At 52.3% G+C, this 18,433-nt stretch overlaps 1 protein-coding gene across 7 annotated transcripts in view; it reads left to right on the top strand.

The window, feature by feature from the left end:
* The window catches only part of CHD2 (chromodomain helicase DNA binding protein 2), a 115,900-nt gene that overhangs the window by 15,577 nt on the left and 81,890 nt on the right, over positions 1–18,433 (top strand). For 5 of the 7 annotated variants that reach the window (XM_058666596.1, XM_058666597.1, XM_058666594.1 and 2 more), the window contains 4 exons: positions 6,547–6,778; positions 8,996–9,082; positions 10,393–10,454; positions 17,183–17,284. In XM_058666596.1, the coding sequence (XP_058522579.1) occupies positions 6,547–6,778; positions 8,996–9,082; positions 10,393–10,454; positions 17,183–17,284 (483 nt within the window). The remainder of the gene's footprint in view (positions 1–6,546; positions 6,779–8,995; positions 9,083–10,392; positions 10,455–17,182; positions 17,285–18,433) is intronic. The other 2 variants (XM_058666599.1, XM_058666598.1) reach the window with 1 other exon arrangement.

The following is an 18,433-nucleotide window of genomic DNA, read 5'->3' as shown; positions in this document are numbered from 1 at the left end:
CACTGCCCCGTCCCCAGGGACCCTCCCCCTGCCCCGTCCCCGGGAACCTGTCCCCCTGCCCCGTCCCCAGGACCTCTCCCCCGGCCCCGTCCCCAGGACCTCTCCCCCTGCCCCGTCCCCGGGAACCTGTCCCCCTGCCCCGTCCCCAGGACCTCTCCCCCGGCCCCGCCCTGGAGACCTCTCCCCCTGCCCCATCCCCAGGGACCTCCCCTGCCCCTCCCTGGAGACCTCTCCCCCTGCCCCATCCCCAGGGACCTCCCCTGCCCCTCCCTGGAGACCTCTCCCCCTGCCCCGTCCCCGGGGCCTTCCCCCTGCCCCTCCCTGGAGACCTCTCCCCCTGCCCCGTCCCCGGGGACCTCCCCCCCCCCCCCCCCCCCCCCGTCCCCACATCTGCTTCCCTGGAGCTCTCTGGAGAGCTCAAGTGTGGTGTGTGCTGGGCGCTGTCTTCCAGATCTTGTTTTCAGTTTTCTACAACTGGTAGGCCTTTGGAAGTTGGACAGTTTTATTACTTTATTGTGTATTACCCGCTAACATAATTTCATATTTTTGTTTAGAGTATTGTAGGCTCTTTCTACCTCCTACTGCCCTAACTTGAAAAGCCATGTTTTAATATTTGTAGTACTTAGTATTATAATTAGATATTAATAGAAAATTCCGTAATCTTTCAGGAAATGCCCTCTTTCTTGAGGGAATAATTAGGCTATTAGTGCCCTAAATGTGGAGTTAATATTTTTGTTCTTGTCAGTAGCATTCGGTAGCACAGCGCATGCCGTGCTGGCTCAGTGGCTCAAGTCCTCACCTTGCAAGCGCTGGACTTGGACAAGGGTGCGGGTTCGTGTCTCAGCTGCTCTCACTCTCACCCAGCTCCCTGCTTGTGGCCTGGGGAAGCAGAGGACGGCCCAGAGCCTCGGGACCCTGCACCCGTGGGAGACCCGGAAGAGGATCAGCTCAGCTCTGGCTGTGGCAGCCACTTAGGGAGGGAACCAGCAGGAGCACGATCTGTTTCTAATTATCTCTGTAAACCGGCCATTCCAATAAAAGGAAATAAAACTGTTAAAAAAAATTCTGTAATCCAGAACAAATAGCTTTTCCTTTTTTTTTAAAATAATCTTATTTAGTTGATTAGGGTACAGATGGTCGGGGGCTACAGGAAGGTGAGTAAGAGCTTCGTTTCCACACTGATATCATTTTCGTCACATGTGTCTGGGGTCAGGGCAGAAACAAAGGGAGAAGCCCACCCAGCTTCCCACCCATCCCAGGTTCCTGATGTAGGGCATGCTCCGAGGGCACTGCTCAAGCAGTTTTTTTTTTTTTTGGTTAAGATTTATTTATTTATTTATTGGAAAGGCAGATGTACAGAGAGGAAGATCTTCTGTCCGATGATTCACTCCCCAAGTGGCCGCAACGGGCCGGTGCTGCGCCGATCCGAAGCCAGGAGCCAGGACTTCATTCTGGGTCTCCCACACGGGTGCTGGGTCCCAAGGCTTTGCGCCATCCTCAACTGCTTTCTCAGGCCACAAGCAGGGAGCTGGATGGGAAGTGGAGCGGCTGGGATTAGAACCGGCGCCCATATGGGATCCTGAGCGTGTTCAAGGCGAGACCTTAGCCGTTACACTATCGTGCCATGTCCAAGCAGTTTTGATAGTTCAACAGGTCTGAGTTGCTGCCAATCTCGCCGTTCCAATTGCGGTGAAATCTCTTCATAATCCGCTGGCTGACAGTCTCTTCATGGTTGGGGTTCTGAGATCAGCAGTTCAGTTGGAGGGATCTCCAAAGAACCGTCGTCTGAGGTGACCCAGACCTGATTCTTGGGTGTGCATGCCGGTACAGGGTCTGGCACAGTCCGTCACCCCAGTCAGCTATGCACATGCTGGTCGTTGCAATTGCTGGGTCAGTTCTGTTTCCGGCCCTGTCTTTTACATGCGAACCAGTGGATGTTGCAGTCCAGCCCGATCCTGCCCTCTTCATACTCGGCCCTCATGCAAACCAGTGGGAGCTGCGGCCTAGTTGGGGCGACTCCCCATAACCCCCACCAGGCCTGCCCCCTGCCTTCGTTCCCATGCTTGCCAGTATGTACCGCAGACTTGTTCAATCTGTCCCACATACCATTTAACTCTCGTACATGTCAATGGGCACTGAAGCCTAGTTCAGCCCAACCAGCCCCACTATCCAGCCCACGCACCTGCCAACGGGTCCCACTCTCTGTCTAGCCATGCCTGCTCAAGTCCTGGTTCTCATGCTCACAGACAAAGTGGCATCCCAGGAGGGAGGTGCCCATTGTTTCCCTCCTGGGCCCGCTCCCACTCCTGGAACATGTACTCTCCAGACTGTTCTGCAGTTTGGCTTGGCAGATTAGCCCCCAGCGCCAGCCTCTGCCTGCTGATGCTGTGGCAAAGCCCAGCCAACTCACACCCACTCTTAATTTTTGCTTGCACCGGAAAGAACAGTTAACCCAACCTAGCTTTTCCCTAATCTAGCTCACATGAGGCCCACAGGTATTGTAACCCTGCCTGGTCTGGTCTGCCCCCATCCCAGCTCATGCTCTCCAGTGGGAGTGGTGGTCCAGCAGGGGAGCCCACATTCACCCTTTCGGCTTTGCCCCCTCTCTCCTTGGTTCTCACGTGTGCTGCAGCCACATCTGGCACTGCTCACCTCACCTTGGCATTCCGTAATGTGTACTGGTGTGTGTTGTGACTGAACCTGGCATGACCAACACTATTCTGGTGCTCGGATTCGTCAGTGAATGATGTGAACTGGTTCAGCTGCCCCTGACCTATGCCAAATGTATGCCGGTGGGTATCTTTCTCTGGCCTGGTCTGGGTTGCTCCCTATCATGGTTGTTGCGCTCACCTGCAGGGACTGTGTCGTGACAGAGGAGTTTCCCAAGCTCCTCCATCAGAACCTCTACCTATACCAGATCTTGTGCATACTGGTGGGTCCATGGGCCAGCCCCTCTTAGTCGTCCTCCTGTCCTGGTAGGAACAGTGGCCTTTCCTTGCTGACCTTGAATCCGTTGTGGTTCTTACTGTTGGATGTTTCACCCCAGCCAAGGCTCGTCCATACCCAGACACTGCTCACGCATGCCTCAGTAGGGGCAGAGACCTAGTCTAGTTCGTCCTATATCTACCCAGGTTCATCAGAGTACCAGATGGTGCTGGCGTCTAGCCCAGCGAGGTGTACCCAGCCCTAGTTCACAAGGGAGATTGCAGCCATATCCAGGCCAGAATGCAGCCCCCACTCTAGCCCCTGCACTCTCCCGTGGGCACTCCAACCCAGCAAGGGTGTACTCTCACAGCTCCCCAACCGGGTCTATTCCCAGTCCTGCAGTGGTTGCTCTGACCCAGTTGGCTTAGCCCCTCACCTGTCTCAGCCTTTGCCTTCGATGCTGTGGCCTAGTATCCCTGGCTCATGCAGCCCAGTCGGTGTAAGAGCCTAGTTCAGCATGACCTGTGCTCCATCCTGATTTCTGTTCTTGTGAGTTGAGGTTTGCTCGTCCTTGCCCGGTCCACCCCCTTCCAGTTGCAGCTCAGCCCACCCCACATCCTATTTTAGGAAGAACATACAGGTGCTGCTGCCTTGACCTGTCCAGACTGTTGTCGATTCCTTTCCCCGTAAGTGATGGCAGGTGCTGTGGTCACATTTCATTTCCACAGGGGTCAGCCCACACTTCCCCCAGAGAATCTATCTCTCGACCTGGTTCTCTCGTGTGCTGGCTAGCGTCTTGACCCTGCCAAGTGTGACCCATCCACTGTTCCACCACGCAGTCATGTCTGGTACCTAGCCCTGCCAGACAGGCCCCCATCCATAGCTTTGGTGTGGACTGGTGTGTGGCAGTCAGTGATGCTCTGCACTAACAGCCCATCTTAGGATTCCCGTTTGGGCTGGTAAATCAGTCTGGCTGAAATAGATTTTGTGAACTCTCCCCTCCAAATCACCAGGTCTCAGTCCCCACACTTGCCAGAAAGTTTTGTGACCCTGTTGCTGGGAATCACTCAGAATTCATCTCTCACCTACACTCACACTGGCCTTATCTATGAATGTCCCTAGGTAGCAATTACATATTCTAAAAACCCTAGAGCTCACTGCCGGGTGGCCAGCAGCCTTGGAGTTGGTCACCACTTGGCAACAGTGACCATGGCCTGAGTCCCCAGCATTGGGTCCAGCCTGGCTGGGGCACCCCCACAGCCGCCAGCTGCAGCAGGCTCCCTTCACCCCAGCTTCGTGGCCAAAACTGCCCTGGCTCTTCCTGCTGCAACATCATAGTGGCAGGGTCTTAATCCAGTTCCCAAGTTTCCCTTCTGGTGTATTTACCCTGATGGAAGAGCTCTCAGGCCTGGAGAAAGCCTAGGACTCAGTCACCACCTGTCAGCGTTGACCATGGCCTGAGCCCCCAGCATTGGGTCGGCCTGGCTGGGGCACCCCCACAGCCGCCACACTGCAGGGAGCTGCTTTTGCCCCAACCCCACGGCCGAACACTACAAATAGCTCCTCTTTAAAATAAGTGCATACTCTCTCAAATTTTTTTTTTTTTTTAAGACTGATTTACTGGAAAGTCTGAGTTGGAGGGATGGAAGGCTCAATGGCTTTCATTCACTGGTTCACGGCCCGGATGGGCCAGGCTGGAGTCAGGAACCAGGAGGAGTACCTCCCGATCCCCCCCGTGGACTGCGCCCCTAAACACACGAACAGTGAAGGCGGTTAGAAGTGGAGTAGCTGGGACGTGGAGTAGTGTGCGTGTGCAATGCTGTGGCAGGCTGCACCAGCTACGACCCAGGCCACACCTTGAGGCTGCAGCCTTGCTATATTTTGGAGGATGGCTTTGGGAGTTGAGCAGTGCTTGAGCAAATGTTTTGTTTAGCTGGCTTTGTGCTTTCCAAGTCTTAGGAAGGAAAATTTATTGACATTATTCCTTGAATATTCTGTGCTTTCTAATCAGTTCTCCACTGGCAATATCCTGGTGGCTAGGCATGCCTGGAGAGTCTGGCACGTGCTCTTGGGAGAAGACCCCGCATTCTCTTGTGGCTAAGGGCTGCACCCAGCACAAGGCTGGTGGTAATTTCCAGTACCTCTAGTTGTTTTTCCTGGAGATAGTTCTAATCTCCTTTGTTCATTCGACAAGGTTTTTCTGACTGGCACTTCTGGGTGACTCTTGAGTGGGTCTCATTCCAAGAGTGGAGAGTACAGATTTGTTGTTTGTCCTGAAGGTTACCTAAGTGTCACTGGTGTCCTTTGGGCACAGCTGGCTCCCTTAGGCCCCAGAGGTAAATACAGTTGTGCGTTAGGCTTTTGAGAGCTTCAAATAACCCACCCAGCTGAGAGGAGCTCTGGTAGCTCCTTGTTGCTTAGAATGCATTTCCATGCAAACTGGTATACTAATACAATTTGGCTATGTTTTCATCCAGGGACTCTGTGTGCATTGCTAGGTTTGAGGAGATTAATTTCCTGTGGTTATGGAGCATACAGCAGAGTGTGTTCTCAGGGAGGGAGGTGTGAGTGCATGCTGAGTGTTCTCAGGGAGGGAGGTATGAGTGAATGCTGAGTGTTCTCAGGGAGGGAGGTGTGAGTGCATGCTGAGTGTGTTCTCAGGGAGGGAGGTATGAGTGAATGCTGAGTGTTCTCAGGGAGGGAGGTGTGAGTGAATGCTGAGTGTTCTCAGGGAGGGAGGTGTGAGTGCATGCTGAGTGTGTTCTCAGAGAGGGATTGGAGAGCCTGCCTTCTCTGCTCGGCCCCGCGCCAGTTGAGCAAAGGCAGCTGTTGGGGTGCAGTGAACAAGCCTCTTGCCTGAAGTGTCTGTCCCTTTCCTAAGGATGGGCGGGTGGCAGGTGCCCAGGCTGAGCCTGTGCCCTCTGTGTGGCATTGCCCTGGCGCTGCCTGTGATGTTCTTCTGTGGCTCATGGTGACCTTTGTTGTTCCCTGGATCTTGGACCTGATGGTTAAAGATTTTCAGTCTTTGTTGTTGGGAATTTTGTTTCCGGGGGCACGAAGAGCCATTCTGTGGCTTCTTGCTGCTTTCATTCATGGTGGATGCCAGCACTGAGTCCACCCTAAGGCTTAGCTATAGTGCTTGAGAAACTAAGCCAGGCATTTTGAAATATGGGCAGGTTGATTCTGCCTGCCTTGTCCAGGTGTGGGGAATGTTGAGGAAGGGTGCAGGGGACCTCGGGGGTGCAGGCCAGCGTGTCCATCACTGCCGCAGGTACGGAGAGAGCCTGCTGTGCCCGGGCCTCAGCTCCGTCCAGACACCTGCTTTGCCTGGGTGGTAGGAGAGGATCTTCTCAGTGCCCAGCATGGGCCGCTGGCGCCCTCATGGAGGCTGCTTTCCTGGAGAAGGGGAGCCTTGCCACCAGCGGCTCAGCCTGCTTCCTCAGTGGCTTGGTGCTCTGCTGCAGTGTGGCAGGACTGTGGGGGCAAGGGAAGGAATCGGTAAGTGGAGAAAGTTAGGGGTTTGGGGGCCAGGCCAGGGGCCTGGGCGGGAGGTCGAGCTCAGCTCTGGGTGCCAGGGCAGGGCGCCTCTGACGTTTCTTGATCTCTCTTTTCCACATGAAGCCATTCAGTTTCTGAAGATGCCTCGGGCTCAGACTCGGGCAGCCAGTCGGAAAGCGAGCCAGGCAGTGAGCCAGGAAGTGGACATGGCAGTGAGTCCAACAGCAGCTCCGAAGCTTCTGAGAGTCCATCGGAGTCTGAGAGCGAATCGGCGGGTTCCAAGAACCAGCCAGCCCTTCCGGAAGCCAAAGAGAAGCCAGCGTCCAAGAAGGAACGGATAGCCGACGTCAAGAAGGTATGTGCTGAGCGAACACGCTGCCGGCTGTGTGTGCGGTGCCCTGCTTTCCTGTCTGCATTGATTAAAGATTTACTGTATCTGTTGGAAAGGCAGAGAGAGGTCTTTGATCCCTGGTTCACTCCCTAAACGGTTGCTATAGCTGGGGCAGGGCTGGGTCCAGGCCCGGAGCCTGGAACATCTTCCAGGTCTCCCACGTGGGAGCAGGGAGGGGCCCAAGCACTGGGGCCATCTCTCGCTCTTTTCCCAGGCGCATAAGCAGGGAGCTGATCCAAAAACGGAGTAGCTGGGACTTGAACCAGTGTCCATATGGGATGCTGACATCACAGGTGGAGGCCTCACCTGCTAGCACTGCCCCCACCCCGCAGTTGTTGGTTTCGACACTGTCTCCAGACATTGCAGGGACTTTCTGTCCTAACCCAGGGGACTGATGATATCAGACCTGGAGGAGGAACTCAGTTATGTGAACATCTAGTTGCAGAAGGATACAGTTTGAAGTTTAAGTATTAACGCATAAAAATGATGTTTAATTTTTTTTACAAGGTGTTGATACCAGAGAAATCGTGGGCAGGTAGTGGTAACTGCTGTTTTGTTTGGGATACAGCTGTAAAGCTGAACAATAGAAAGCCACCATTCAGGAGGGAAGTGACTTCCTGCGAACGGGATCCGACCTTTGCTCGGGCGGCTCAGGCGCTGCTTGCTTGCCTGCAGAGCCTGCCGGCCAAGGCACAAGTGGGGTTGAAATGTTGTAATGAAATACAATTCTTGGTGCTACTGATTTTTTGGTTAAGCCATGTTAGTCTAAGATGTTTCTGTATTTTTTGTACCCAGGTTCTTGTCAGAATGCACACTTTTGAATTATCTGCAAGGGCTACAGGAATACCTTGGGAAACCTATGACTGAAAAATAAAACTAAGCTGCTTTTGCCTTGGTGTTGGTGGTGGCCGTGCTGCTGTTCTTACCTTGTTGGTGTTGTGGTTGCTTCGGGGCAGTGTTCAAAGGAGGCGAGCAGGAGTGCACCTGCTGGTGGAGGTGACTCCAGATGCTCCAGTGTTCTTGGTCGCCTGCTCAGGCTGTACACCTTGCAAAAAGACAACTGCAGTATTCGCTTCTTTCAAAGACAAACCTTCTTGGGAAGTACTAGCTCGTGGGCCTGCCGCCTGTGCGTGCGACAGGAAGCCTTGACAGTGCTGGCTGTCGGAGCCTGTCTTTGGTGCGTTGAGAGTGGGTTGCCTTGCCCTGCACCCACACTGGGGGAGGCTGCTGTGTGGGGGGAAGGGGACCCAGTTCCTGTAGCCGGCACAGCATTTGCAGGATGCTGGGTTTAGGAGTTGATGTGGGAATTGAATCCCACCTCTCACTTGGATGAGGGCTGCGGTGAGCTGAGCACGCTGCTCCCTTGCCCAGGATGGGAGGGAAGCCTGGAGGACTGATTTTTTTTCTCCACAGTGGGGAGTTCTTTGCAGATAGAGATGAAAGGAAGCCGTGGTAACCAGGAGTTACAAAGGAAGTTTCTAACTTTACGGAAATCCTAGCTTGCAATTTATGATGGTGCTCTCTGATACCATAAACATCTCCTTTGTTCAAGAAGATCACAGGAAACTGAAGAGTTGAGAGGGAGCATTGTTAGGCTTGGCTGCCTGGACGCTGCACCCCACCGTGAAGCACCGGGTCCAGGGCCAGCTCCTGACTGCTGCACACCCTGGGAGGGGCAGTTGAAGATGTAGTTCGGCCCTTCCCACCCCAGTAGACCTCACCGGATCACTGCCTTCTGGGTTTGAGGCTGGCTCAGTCCCTCCTGCCGCAGGCATTTGGGGACTAAATGAGCGGATGGGCTCTCTATGGGTTTGCCTGCTTTTTAAATGAGTAAGCGCACACAGACACTCAGACACACAGCTTAAAACTTGAAGCATGGTAATTTAAAATTCCTCAGTCGATGCTGTATCTTTAGTAGAAAGAATTGCTCTCCTGTCAGGTAGCTCAGCTGCAAGTTTCTATTTTAACCATGGGCAAGCAGTAGAGTTCGATAACCGCTAGGTAGAGAAGGATATTGTGCAATTTGGTCTTCTAGGGTCTTGTGCCTAGAGGCGACGTGGTGCCTTATAAACAGACCCAACAAAACAACCCTTTGGTGTTTAGTTATTTCTCTTGAATTATCTTGCAGAAGTAAGTGGGGGTCAAGCAAAAGGGCTCACTGGTGTTGTGTTCGTTTACCAGATGTGGGAAGAGTATCCTGATGTGTATGGGGTCAGACGGTCAAACCGAAGCAGACAAGAGCCGTCCCGATTTAATATTAAGGAGGAGGTAAGGAGAGCAAACTCTTGGGTCTGTGTGGCTGCCCCCTTTCTGGCTCAGCAGGGATTGCGTGGTTAAGGCTGCACTTTAGGCTGTGAGTTAACAGAAGCAGCAGCAAGTTAGTTTAATTAAACAAACTTGGTGCCCCACGAAGTACAATGCCACATTGTTATGGTTTCCCGGGCTCCAAAAGTGCTGCTGTTGTGGGGAAGCAGCCCAGCCGGCACTCTGAAGCCGCCAGCGGGGCATGTGAGGGGCGGGTCTGCGCAGAGGCTTGTTTGCTGAGCAAAGGAAACAAGGAGAATTGTTTTGGAACCGTTGCTAAGAAACGGGGTGGGGGTGCCTCGTGTAAGTAATGCTTTGTCTTCTTTTTTATAAATTTCTGTCAGTTTGGTTTCCTAGCGTATTTTTAGTGGGATAGAAGAGGGATTTTCAGCGTCCGTACTTAATGTCTGAGCCGCTGCGGAGCCGTCAGCTGCTTTGGTGACATGATGGTTCCGTCCGTAGAGGCAGGCTGCTCAGTGTCTGATCTCTGCATCGGCTGTGCTCTTGCGCCCTTTCTGCTGCCATAGAACGGCGTTGCTGTGACGCCACACAGCAAGAGTAAGCCAAGGTCAGCGAGTTGGACGTGAGAAGTTGCACACAGCTGGCTGTCTCTGGAGCTGGCTTCTCTGCTCCCCTTGGAGCGCTGAGCTGGTGCCGGGCTGTGATTGAATCTACGGATAGATATGTTCTGGCCATCTGTTTGCTTACCTCCTTTATGAACAGAGGGCATGAGACTGACGGCAGGAGTGGAGGTGGCCAAGAGCCGTGACTCACCCCTGGCCTGTTACTGGCAGGGCACTGCTGGCTCTTGGCCGAGGTGAAGACAGCAGGATAGGAGCTGGTTCCCAAAGGCACACTGACCATTGATGGGGACCTTGGCCACTGCGCGGTCTGACCTGCACCATCAGTGTGGTGCTGCCTGTTCTTTATCCTAAATTAGCTCAGCGTTCTTTCCCTTACTCAGACCTGCCACAGTGAAGATGGCCAGTGTTCCCCTGTGGCTGGTGGCCTTGGAGGCATTGTGGAAGATGCCTTGGGCGAGGGCTGTTCAGCAGTTAGACTGCAGGAAGTGTGTTCTGGGTTTAGGTACCATTCAGGAACCACAGAGAGGGAGTGAGCTTTCAAGCAGGAGGAGGGGCTCTGCCAAGCAGGTGCGGAATTTAACAGCTCATACTGATGCATGGCACGTGGAGTAGATTGCTAAGCGGGGGTAGCGTTGTCCCGAAAAACTGTCAATTAAAGTCTGTAACCGTTTCTCCCCTCATGCACGGAAGGCCAGTAGCGGCTCTGAGAGTGGGAGTCCAAAAAGAAGAGGCCAGAGGCAGCTGAAGAAACAGTAAGTGTGACGGGAGAGTGACCGAGGCCCATCAGGCACTGCCTGCCTTTGCCTTTCTCTGCCTCGGCTGTAGTGTGCATGCTGCCTGGCTGACCCGCCGCCGCTGCAGGCCCGGGTGGCTCAGGGACCCCACAGGGACATGCCGGGTCTCATGGGAAGCCCCCCGTTGCCTCTCCCAGCCTGACTAGTCCAGCTGTAGTTCCCTTTAAATGTGCGTCACCCCAAACATGTGTGCAGGCAGCTGCTGTTGTAGTTCAACTAGGAAAAAGTGTAGATTTTCCATTTTCATTCTTTATGCTGATATGGCAGAGTGATACTGGTTGGCTTCCCATTTTGTTCTGAGATTACGTGTCTTTTCATGTAGTAATGTAGTGTAGAGAAAATGGAAAACAAATTCTTGGACTCAACGTGAAATTATTTCGTAACAGATTATGTGTTCAGTGTTTTTCTAAATTATAATTGGCTCACAGTGAAAATTTATTCTGTTGAAATAATTTAAAAAATGTTTTTGGAGAAGGTGTGTGTCTTTTTGAAAATATGAATTCCATAGATCTCTTAGAACAGTGTAGGTGTTGAAACTTTGGCCTGCCCATCCAGGGGTGATTGCATTAGAAATGATTCGATATGTATTCGTGGCTCTGTTAGTCTAGGATTATAGTGGTGGTCTTTAATAAGTGACCAGAAGCAAGTGGTTTGAGCTTTTGAAGGCACATTTCCCCATCTCCAAACCAGATACACTGATTCTGCCCGCCCAGCACGGTTATTAGGAAGCATGGTAAGATTTTGTGACGGGAACGCCAGTTGTTAACAGCAGGCTGCAGGAAAGGCAATGTTGATGTCCTGTCCCAATGCATTTGCTTCTCATTTGTACTTTGAATACTGAGACTTGGAGTTAGGATCACTCAGAGCAAGCTCCCACGCAGCATGGTGGAAGGCTTGTGTTGGTCCTGGGCCATGGGGGCTTGGGGGACTGGCCGCTATCTCCTGGAGCGCGTGGGGGAGCCTGTCAGCCTATGCCTTTGTCTTGCACTGTCTGGCTACTCTGTGACTATTTCTTGGCTCCAATGCTGTTGTGCTTGAAGTTTGTGACTTTCCATTGGCGTGGCCTTTCCTGTGTGAGTGTGGATGAGCCAGCTTTTTGCAGTTGGTGTGTAACCCACCACCCCATGTACTTGGTGTTCTGAAGCGCACCCGACATTGGCTTGGCTTCTTCATGGGCCTTCTCTTCTGGGATGGGATGTATCCTGTCGGACACTGCTTCCTGCCTGGGCTCTTGCGTAGGACCTTGTGTGAGCCCAGGTTGATTGCCGGGCCCGAGAGTGTGTGTGCATGGGCCAGCCTGCCTCAGGACTGGTGTGTGCTCACAGGAGGCTGTCCTCCGAGTCTGACAGTGTCCCTCACCCTGTCACAGCCCCACCTGAGGCACGTGGGTCTTAGAGCTGATGGACACAACATTCTGAAATATTCTTACAAGGAAACGTGTTCTTAACCTTTCAGATGGAACTCAATGTGGAATTTTCAGAAAGAAAATACTTTATTAAACATTTTAGGGCTCGGTGTGATGGCTCAGTGACTAAAATCCTCATCTTGTATGCGCTGGGTATCTCATGGTCACTGGTTCGTATCCCAGCTGCTCCACTTCCCTTCCAGCTCCCTGCTTGTAGCCTGGGAAGGCAATCAAGGATGGCCCAAAGCCTTGAGACCCTGCACCTGCGTGGGAGACCTGGAAGAAGCTCCTGGCTCCAGGCTTTGCAGCCCTTAGTTCCGGCTGTTGGGCTTATTTGGGGAGGAAAACAGCAGATGGAAGATCTTTCTCTGTCTCCTTCTCTTCGTACAAATCTGATTTGCCTTTCCAATAAAAATCAATGAATCTTTAAGAAATTCTTTTGAAGTAATAATTTTAAACTTGAAAAGCTATAATAGTACTATTACGAGATTTTATTGTGGGCACTGCCTTGATATGTTTATACAGACGCACAGTGCTTTTGGGAGCATTTGAGACTAATGTTTATATGCCATGACTTTTTTTTTTGAATGATCTTTACATAGTTGATTAAGGCACAAAGGTTCAAAGGTTACAGGAAAGTGGGCAAGACCATTGTTTCCCCATTCTCTTTTTTCCTTCCTGTGTCTGGGGGGAAGGGGAGAGACAAAGGGAGAAGCCTCACCCAACCTCCCAAGCATCCCAGGGTCCCAGATGTGGGGCATGCTCCGAGGGCACTGCTCAGGTGGTTTCGATAGTTCAGCTGGTCTGAATTGCTGCCAGTCTCGCCATTCCAGGCACGATGAAATCTCTTCAGAATCCACTGGGTGACATAGTCCATTTTAGTGTCTCCACTTGCCCAGAGTTTCACTGCCAGCTCTTGGCTGGGGTAGTTGATCCATTTGTTCTGTCCTCTGTTGTGGTACCAGGTGTCCTATGCAGGCTCCAATGTACTGCCATGTCCTCCATGTGCACCTGGATATGCCATCCACTGCTCTGAGCCACTGAGGCAGCTCAGCTTTGACATATGGACTCCATGGTCAGACCATGGAGCCTGCAATTCTCTTCATGGTTGGGATTCTGAGTCCAGCAGTTTGATTTGGGGGGATCCCCAAAGAAACTTTATCTGAAGTGATCCCAGACCTGATTCTTGGGTGTGCATGCCAGTACAGGGTCTGGCACAGTCCGTCACCCCAGTCAGCTTATGCACATGCTGGTCGTTGCAATTGCTGGGTCAGTTCTGTTTCCGGCCCTGTCTTTTACATGCGAACCAGTGGATGTTGCAGTCCAGCCCGATCCTGCCCTCTTCATACTCGGCCCTCATGCAAACCAGTGGGAGCTGCGGCCTAGTTGGGGCGACTCCCCATAACCCCCACCAGGCCTGCCCCCTGCCTTCGTTCCCATGCTTGCCAGTATGTACCGCAGACTTGTTCAATCTGTCCCACATACCATTTAACTCTCGTACATGTCAATGGGCACTGAAGCCTAGTTCAACCCAACCAGCCCCACTATCCAGCCCACGCACCTGCCAACGGGTCCCACTCTCTGTCTAGCCATGCCTGCTCAAGTCCTGGTTCTCATGCTCACAGACAAAGTGGCATCCCAGGAGGGAGGTGCCCATTGTTTCCCTCCTGGGCCCGCTCCCACTCCTGGAACATGTACTCTCCAGACTGTTCTGCAGTTTGGCTTGGCAGATTAGCCCCCAGCGCCAGCCTCTGCCTGCTGATGCTGTGGCAAAGCCCAACCAACCCACACCCACTCTTGACTTACACTTGCACCGGAAAGAAGAGTCAGCCCACCCTGGTCTAGCTCACATGAGGCCCACAGGTATTGTAGCTCTGCCTGGTCTGGTCTGTCTCCATCCCACCCCATACTGTGCAGTGGGAGTGGTGGTCCAATAGGGGAGTTCTCTACATTCCCCTACCAGCTTTGCTACCCGCCCCCACCAGTCTTGCGTGTGCTGGTTGGGCGCCATAGCCCGGTCTACATGGCCTGCCTCACCTTGGCTTTTGCCAGTGGGTGCTGTAGCCTTGCCAGGCCCAGCCTACCCCCAATTCTAGCTCAGGTTGGTGGGGGCTAAAGTCTAGTCTAGCTTAGCTGGCACCCAATCTAAGCCGTCGTGTGTACTGGTGTGTGTTGTGACTGAACCTGGCATGACCAACACTCCATTCTGGTGCTCGGATTTGCCAGCACATGATGTGAACTCTCCCTGTCTGGTTTGCCCCCAACCTGCTCCATGTGCGTGCCCATGGATGGTGTTCCCTGGCCTGGTCTGGGCTGTTCCCTTTCTTGATTCTTGCACTCATCTGCAGGGACTGTGTCCTGCCAGAGGAGTTGCCCAGGCTCCTCCATCAGAACCTTCCCCAATGCCAGATCTCGTGTACTCGGGTGGATCCATGGGCCAGCCCTACTTGGTCCACCTCCTGACCAGCCTTCTACCCATTCCGGTTATTGTTGTGTGTTACAGCCCAGTCTAGCCTGGTCCACGCTCAGAAACAGCTCACACCCAGCTCAGCAGGAGCAAAAGCCTAGCCTAGCCCGTCAGACACCTACTCGAGTCCTCACGAGCACCAGTGGGTGCTTGGGTCTAGCCCAGTGTGGCACACTCAGCTGCAGTCCACACTTTTGCCAAGGCACATTGCAGCTGTGTCCAGACCAGAGTGCGGCTCCCATTCCAGCTGTGTGCTCCCCATTGGGAGCCACAGCCAGCCATGTGTCCCCTTAGTGCCCCAACCCAGTCTGTTCCCAGCCATAGATCTTGTATGTGGCAGTGGTTGCTCCGACCCAGCTACCATGACTTTTTTTTTAAAATAAAAAATATTTATTTATTTTTATTTGAGAATCAGTGTTAGAGAGGGCGCCTTGATCTGCTGGTTCACTGCCCAGATCGTTGCCGTGGCCGAAAAGCCAGTGTGGAGCCAGGAGCAGGGCACTGCTGTGCGTGTCATACAGCGCCTTGAGCCATCCTTCCGTGCCTTCCTAGGGCTCTGAGGAGGGAGCTGGATTAGGAGTATAGCAGCTTGGACTTGAAAATATACCCATATGGGGTGTTGGTACTGCAATCAGAAGCCTCATGCTCTATGCCACTGCGCTCACCAATACCATATGTATACATATATATATATATTTAAATATTTGGGAAGGCAGATTTAGAAAGAAGAGACAGAAAAAACTTCCGTCTATTGAATCACTCCCTGAATGACCGCAATGACCAGAGCTGAGCCAATCTGATGCCAGGAACCTTTTCCTGGTTTTCCGTGTGGGTGCAAGGTCTTAAGGCTTTGGGCCATCCTCTGCTGCTTTCCCAGTCCATAAGCAGGGACCTATTTAGAAAGTTTTTTGATCCAATCTTTCTAAGTGTGTAGTGATTGTACACTTCTGTGGGGCCCAGTGGCGTCCCTTGGTGCAGACTTGCAGCGTGAATGGCCCTCAGCGGAAGCAGCCCGTGTCCTCTCCTCCGTGGTGTGGCCCTCTGCTATGTCTGTGCTCAGCAGCTCTGGCTGCTCGCTGCCCTGCCATGGCTGCTCTGGTGTGTCGTTTATCTGTCCCTCTTGTCTCCGCTCTGTCACTCACTTGTCTGGGCTCAGGCAGTCACTAGCATTTCAGATTGCTGTTGCTGTAACTTCTTTACGCGATGTGGACCGTGTAATATGCCTGTTTTGTCCTCTGGCTTTCACTGTTGACCTCCAGTTCCACTCCTTCAGTTACAAATGATAGGATTTTGTGTATTTATTATTTATTTATTTGTTTGTTTTAAAGATTTATTTATTTTACTTAAAAGTCAGAGAGGGAGAGATACAGGTCTTCATTCACTGGTTCATTCTGCAGACAGCCACATTGGCTGATGCTGGAAGCCAGGACATTCTTCAGGCCTTCCCTGTGGGTGCAGCGGCCCATGGCCTTTGGCCATCGGCCACTGCTGTCCCAGGCCATACGCAGGGAGCAGAAAGGACGTGATTGGCTCCATTATGGGATGGAAGCATTGCAGAACTACTGTACAGACCCCAAGGTTTCATTCTTCAATATCCCTAACTATTGATATCCTTAACTATTGATATCCCTAACTACTTGAGTGTGTATTTGTTAAGGACATTGTCTTCGTCAAGGCAGTGTAATACAGTGCCGTTTATTGATTTACCCTTTTCTCTGCTGTTGCAAGCTCCCTCGAGGGGCGGTGTTGTGCTGAGGTCATTGGGTTGCCTCCATCTGTCGCACATGTAGACTTTTTTTGCTTTTATGACATGAACATCTTTTAATAAGCCCATCTTACAAGAGACTATTCTTTCAAATTACTCAGTGACTAAGTCCCCAGAGTTTACAATAGTTACAATGTGTATCAGCATTTTCTGAAGGTTAAAAGTTCACCCTGGGGCTTCATGGTATTGAAAACATTTTTTTAAATCAGTGAGCAACAATGGAAATTGAGAGTTTGTGTCTGACACGTTTGTATTTGTAATTTCTTAGAGACTATCTGCTGTGTGCTCTCTGGTGTGCTCGGCCACAGTCCTCCCTGGGCGTGATGCTGGACCTTGGGTTTACTGTGCCCATTCATGCGCTTCTGGTCATTGCTTCTTTGTTACTGCACCTGCTGCTGTTCGCCTTCTGACTCACGGCCCGGTTGGGCTGGAGGTGCTGGTTAAAGTGCCTAAACCTTGTGGAGTGTTCAACGTGTTAGCTCAGGACTGCGTGCAGGTTTGAATTGGGCTCCATTGCACACCTGTGACATAGTGGAAGGAAATCTCCTTGAAGACCACACAGTGCACCACAGGGACACCACGTAGACAGGGTAGCAGGGCCCTGTAGGAGGTGCTCTGAGCATTCAGGGAGCCACGGAGCATCTGTCTTTTATAAAAGAGTGATTACAGCTGCATCTTTAGCTGAGCCTGTTGCTCAGCTGGCGGTGGTTCCCCTGTGCCACTGTACGTTTTGGCACTGATGCCGCTTCTGCTGTGGCCTCCGTCTCATGGAGGGAGGGCAGGAGGAGGAGCAGGAGAGCGGCAGCATTTCCTCCCGCTGCTGGAATGAGTGTCAGTTACTCGGTACTTTCCATTTCCGTTACTGTTTGTTCCCGGAAGTAAGACAGGTGTAGGTGCTGTGGAGCCCGTCAGTGTAAAACATGGAGCTACAGTACATCTCTTGTGGCATCTAGAACATGCATGCTCTGCCATTTGGATCGGATTGAAGTTGATTTAACTTAAAGGATTCTTCAAGGAAAAAAATTTCTTTGTTTTGCTTTTGATCGCAGAGAAAAATGGAAACGGGAGCCGTCAGAAGATGAACAAGGCACCAGTGCAGAGAGTGAAGCGGAACAGAGAAAAGGGAAAGCCAGAAGACCTGTGCCCAGAAGGTGCCCCCTTGCCCAGGGTGCTCTAGGAGCTCCACAGGCGCGTGAGCGGGAGGAGGAGGCTGTGCCAGCGGGAGAGCCTCACTGAGGCACCCTGCCCAGCCCGCCTGCGCCCGGCCCTCCTGCCAGGCCACGCCCTCAGCTGGTGCTCACATGCTGGGCTGCTTACTTACAGTGACCACTTGGGGTGTTTGTGTGGACACAGCTGTCTCAGTGAATCTTGGGGTCTCTGCTTCACAGCCGACTAGCTATTATTTATAGTTACTAGCTGTCATTTATTACAGTTTCATTTATTTATTTGGAAGGCACAGTTACACAGAGGGAAGGACAGAGGTCTTTCACCCGTAGATGGCCGCAGTGGCCACGGCCGGCCCAGCTGGACACAGGGAGCCAGTGTCTTCCTCTGGGTGTGCCACAGGGTGGCGAGGGTCTGAGTGCTCCAGCCATCTTCCACTGCTTGTGGCAGGCCACTAGTAAGGAGCCACGCCTCCAGGGTATCCATGGTGGTCTCAGCGTGTTTGCTATAACCCCGCCACCTGTCTTCCCCTTTAACAAAAACAAACACACCTTCTGAATGTTTGGCTGGTTCTTGTAAGAACTACCTGTTCAGTTTAGAACTGGGTCTGATTGGCTCAGAGCAAACCTGACCTTGATATACCTGCTCATAAAACACATGAAGTGTTACGCAGGGAGTCTTGAGAGGAGAAAGGCCAGGATGCCAGAACAGTGTGGTCACATTTGATCAGATGGGTGGCCACTTTGGATGTGATGGTAGGAAAAAACTCAGGGGACCGACAGGAGGGTTGACCTCCTGCAGTATTGCTTAGCTTGGGGTCGGCCAGCCATGGCGTTTGGGCCAAATGCCTACCGTTGGATGGCCTGAGCACCAGAGGTAGCTTCCTCGGTGAGCATTTAGAGTGGTAGCTTGGTAAGAGTGCTACCTTTGAGCCTCAGTTAAGTGATGTATTGCCCCCTCCCCACCGCTAAAAAAAGGAATCCTTTAAATAGGATGTGTATATGTAACCAAAAGATGTACTCATTGATAGTTAGGTTCTGGATTTCCTGTGCGTACGTGAAAACCGCTGTAATGCTTTCAGTCCTGCCTCTTGGCCAGGGAAGCCTCTAAGCCCTGTCCCTCTCTGCGCTCTTGCA

Source organism: Ochotona princeps, chromosome 6 (assembly GCF_030435755.1).
Source record: "Ochotona princeps isolate mOchPri1 chromosome 6, mOchPri1.hap1, whole genome shotgun sequence".
NCBI classification, from domain to species: Eukaryota; Metazoa; Chordata; class Mammalia; order Lagomorpha; family Ochotonidae; genus Ochotona; species Ochotona princeps.
This window is presented reverse-complemented; position numbering and strand designations above follow the sequence as displayed.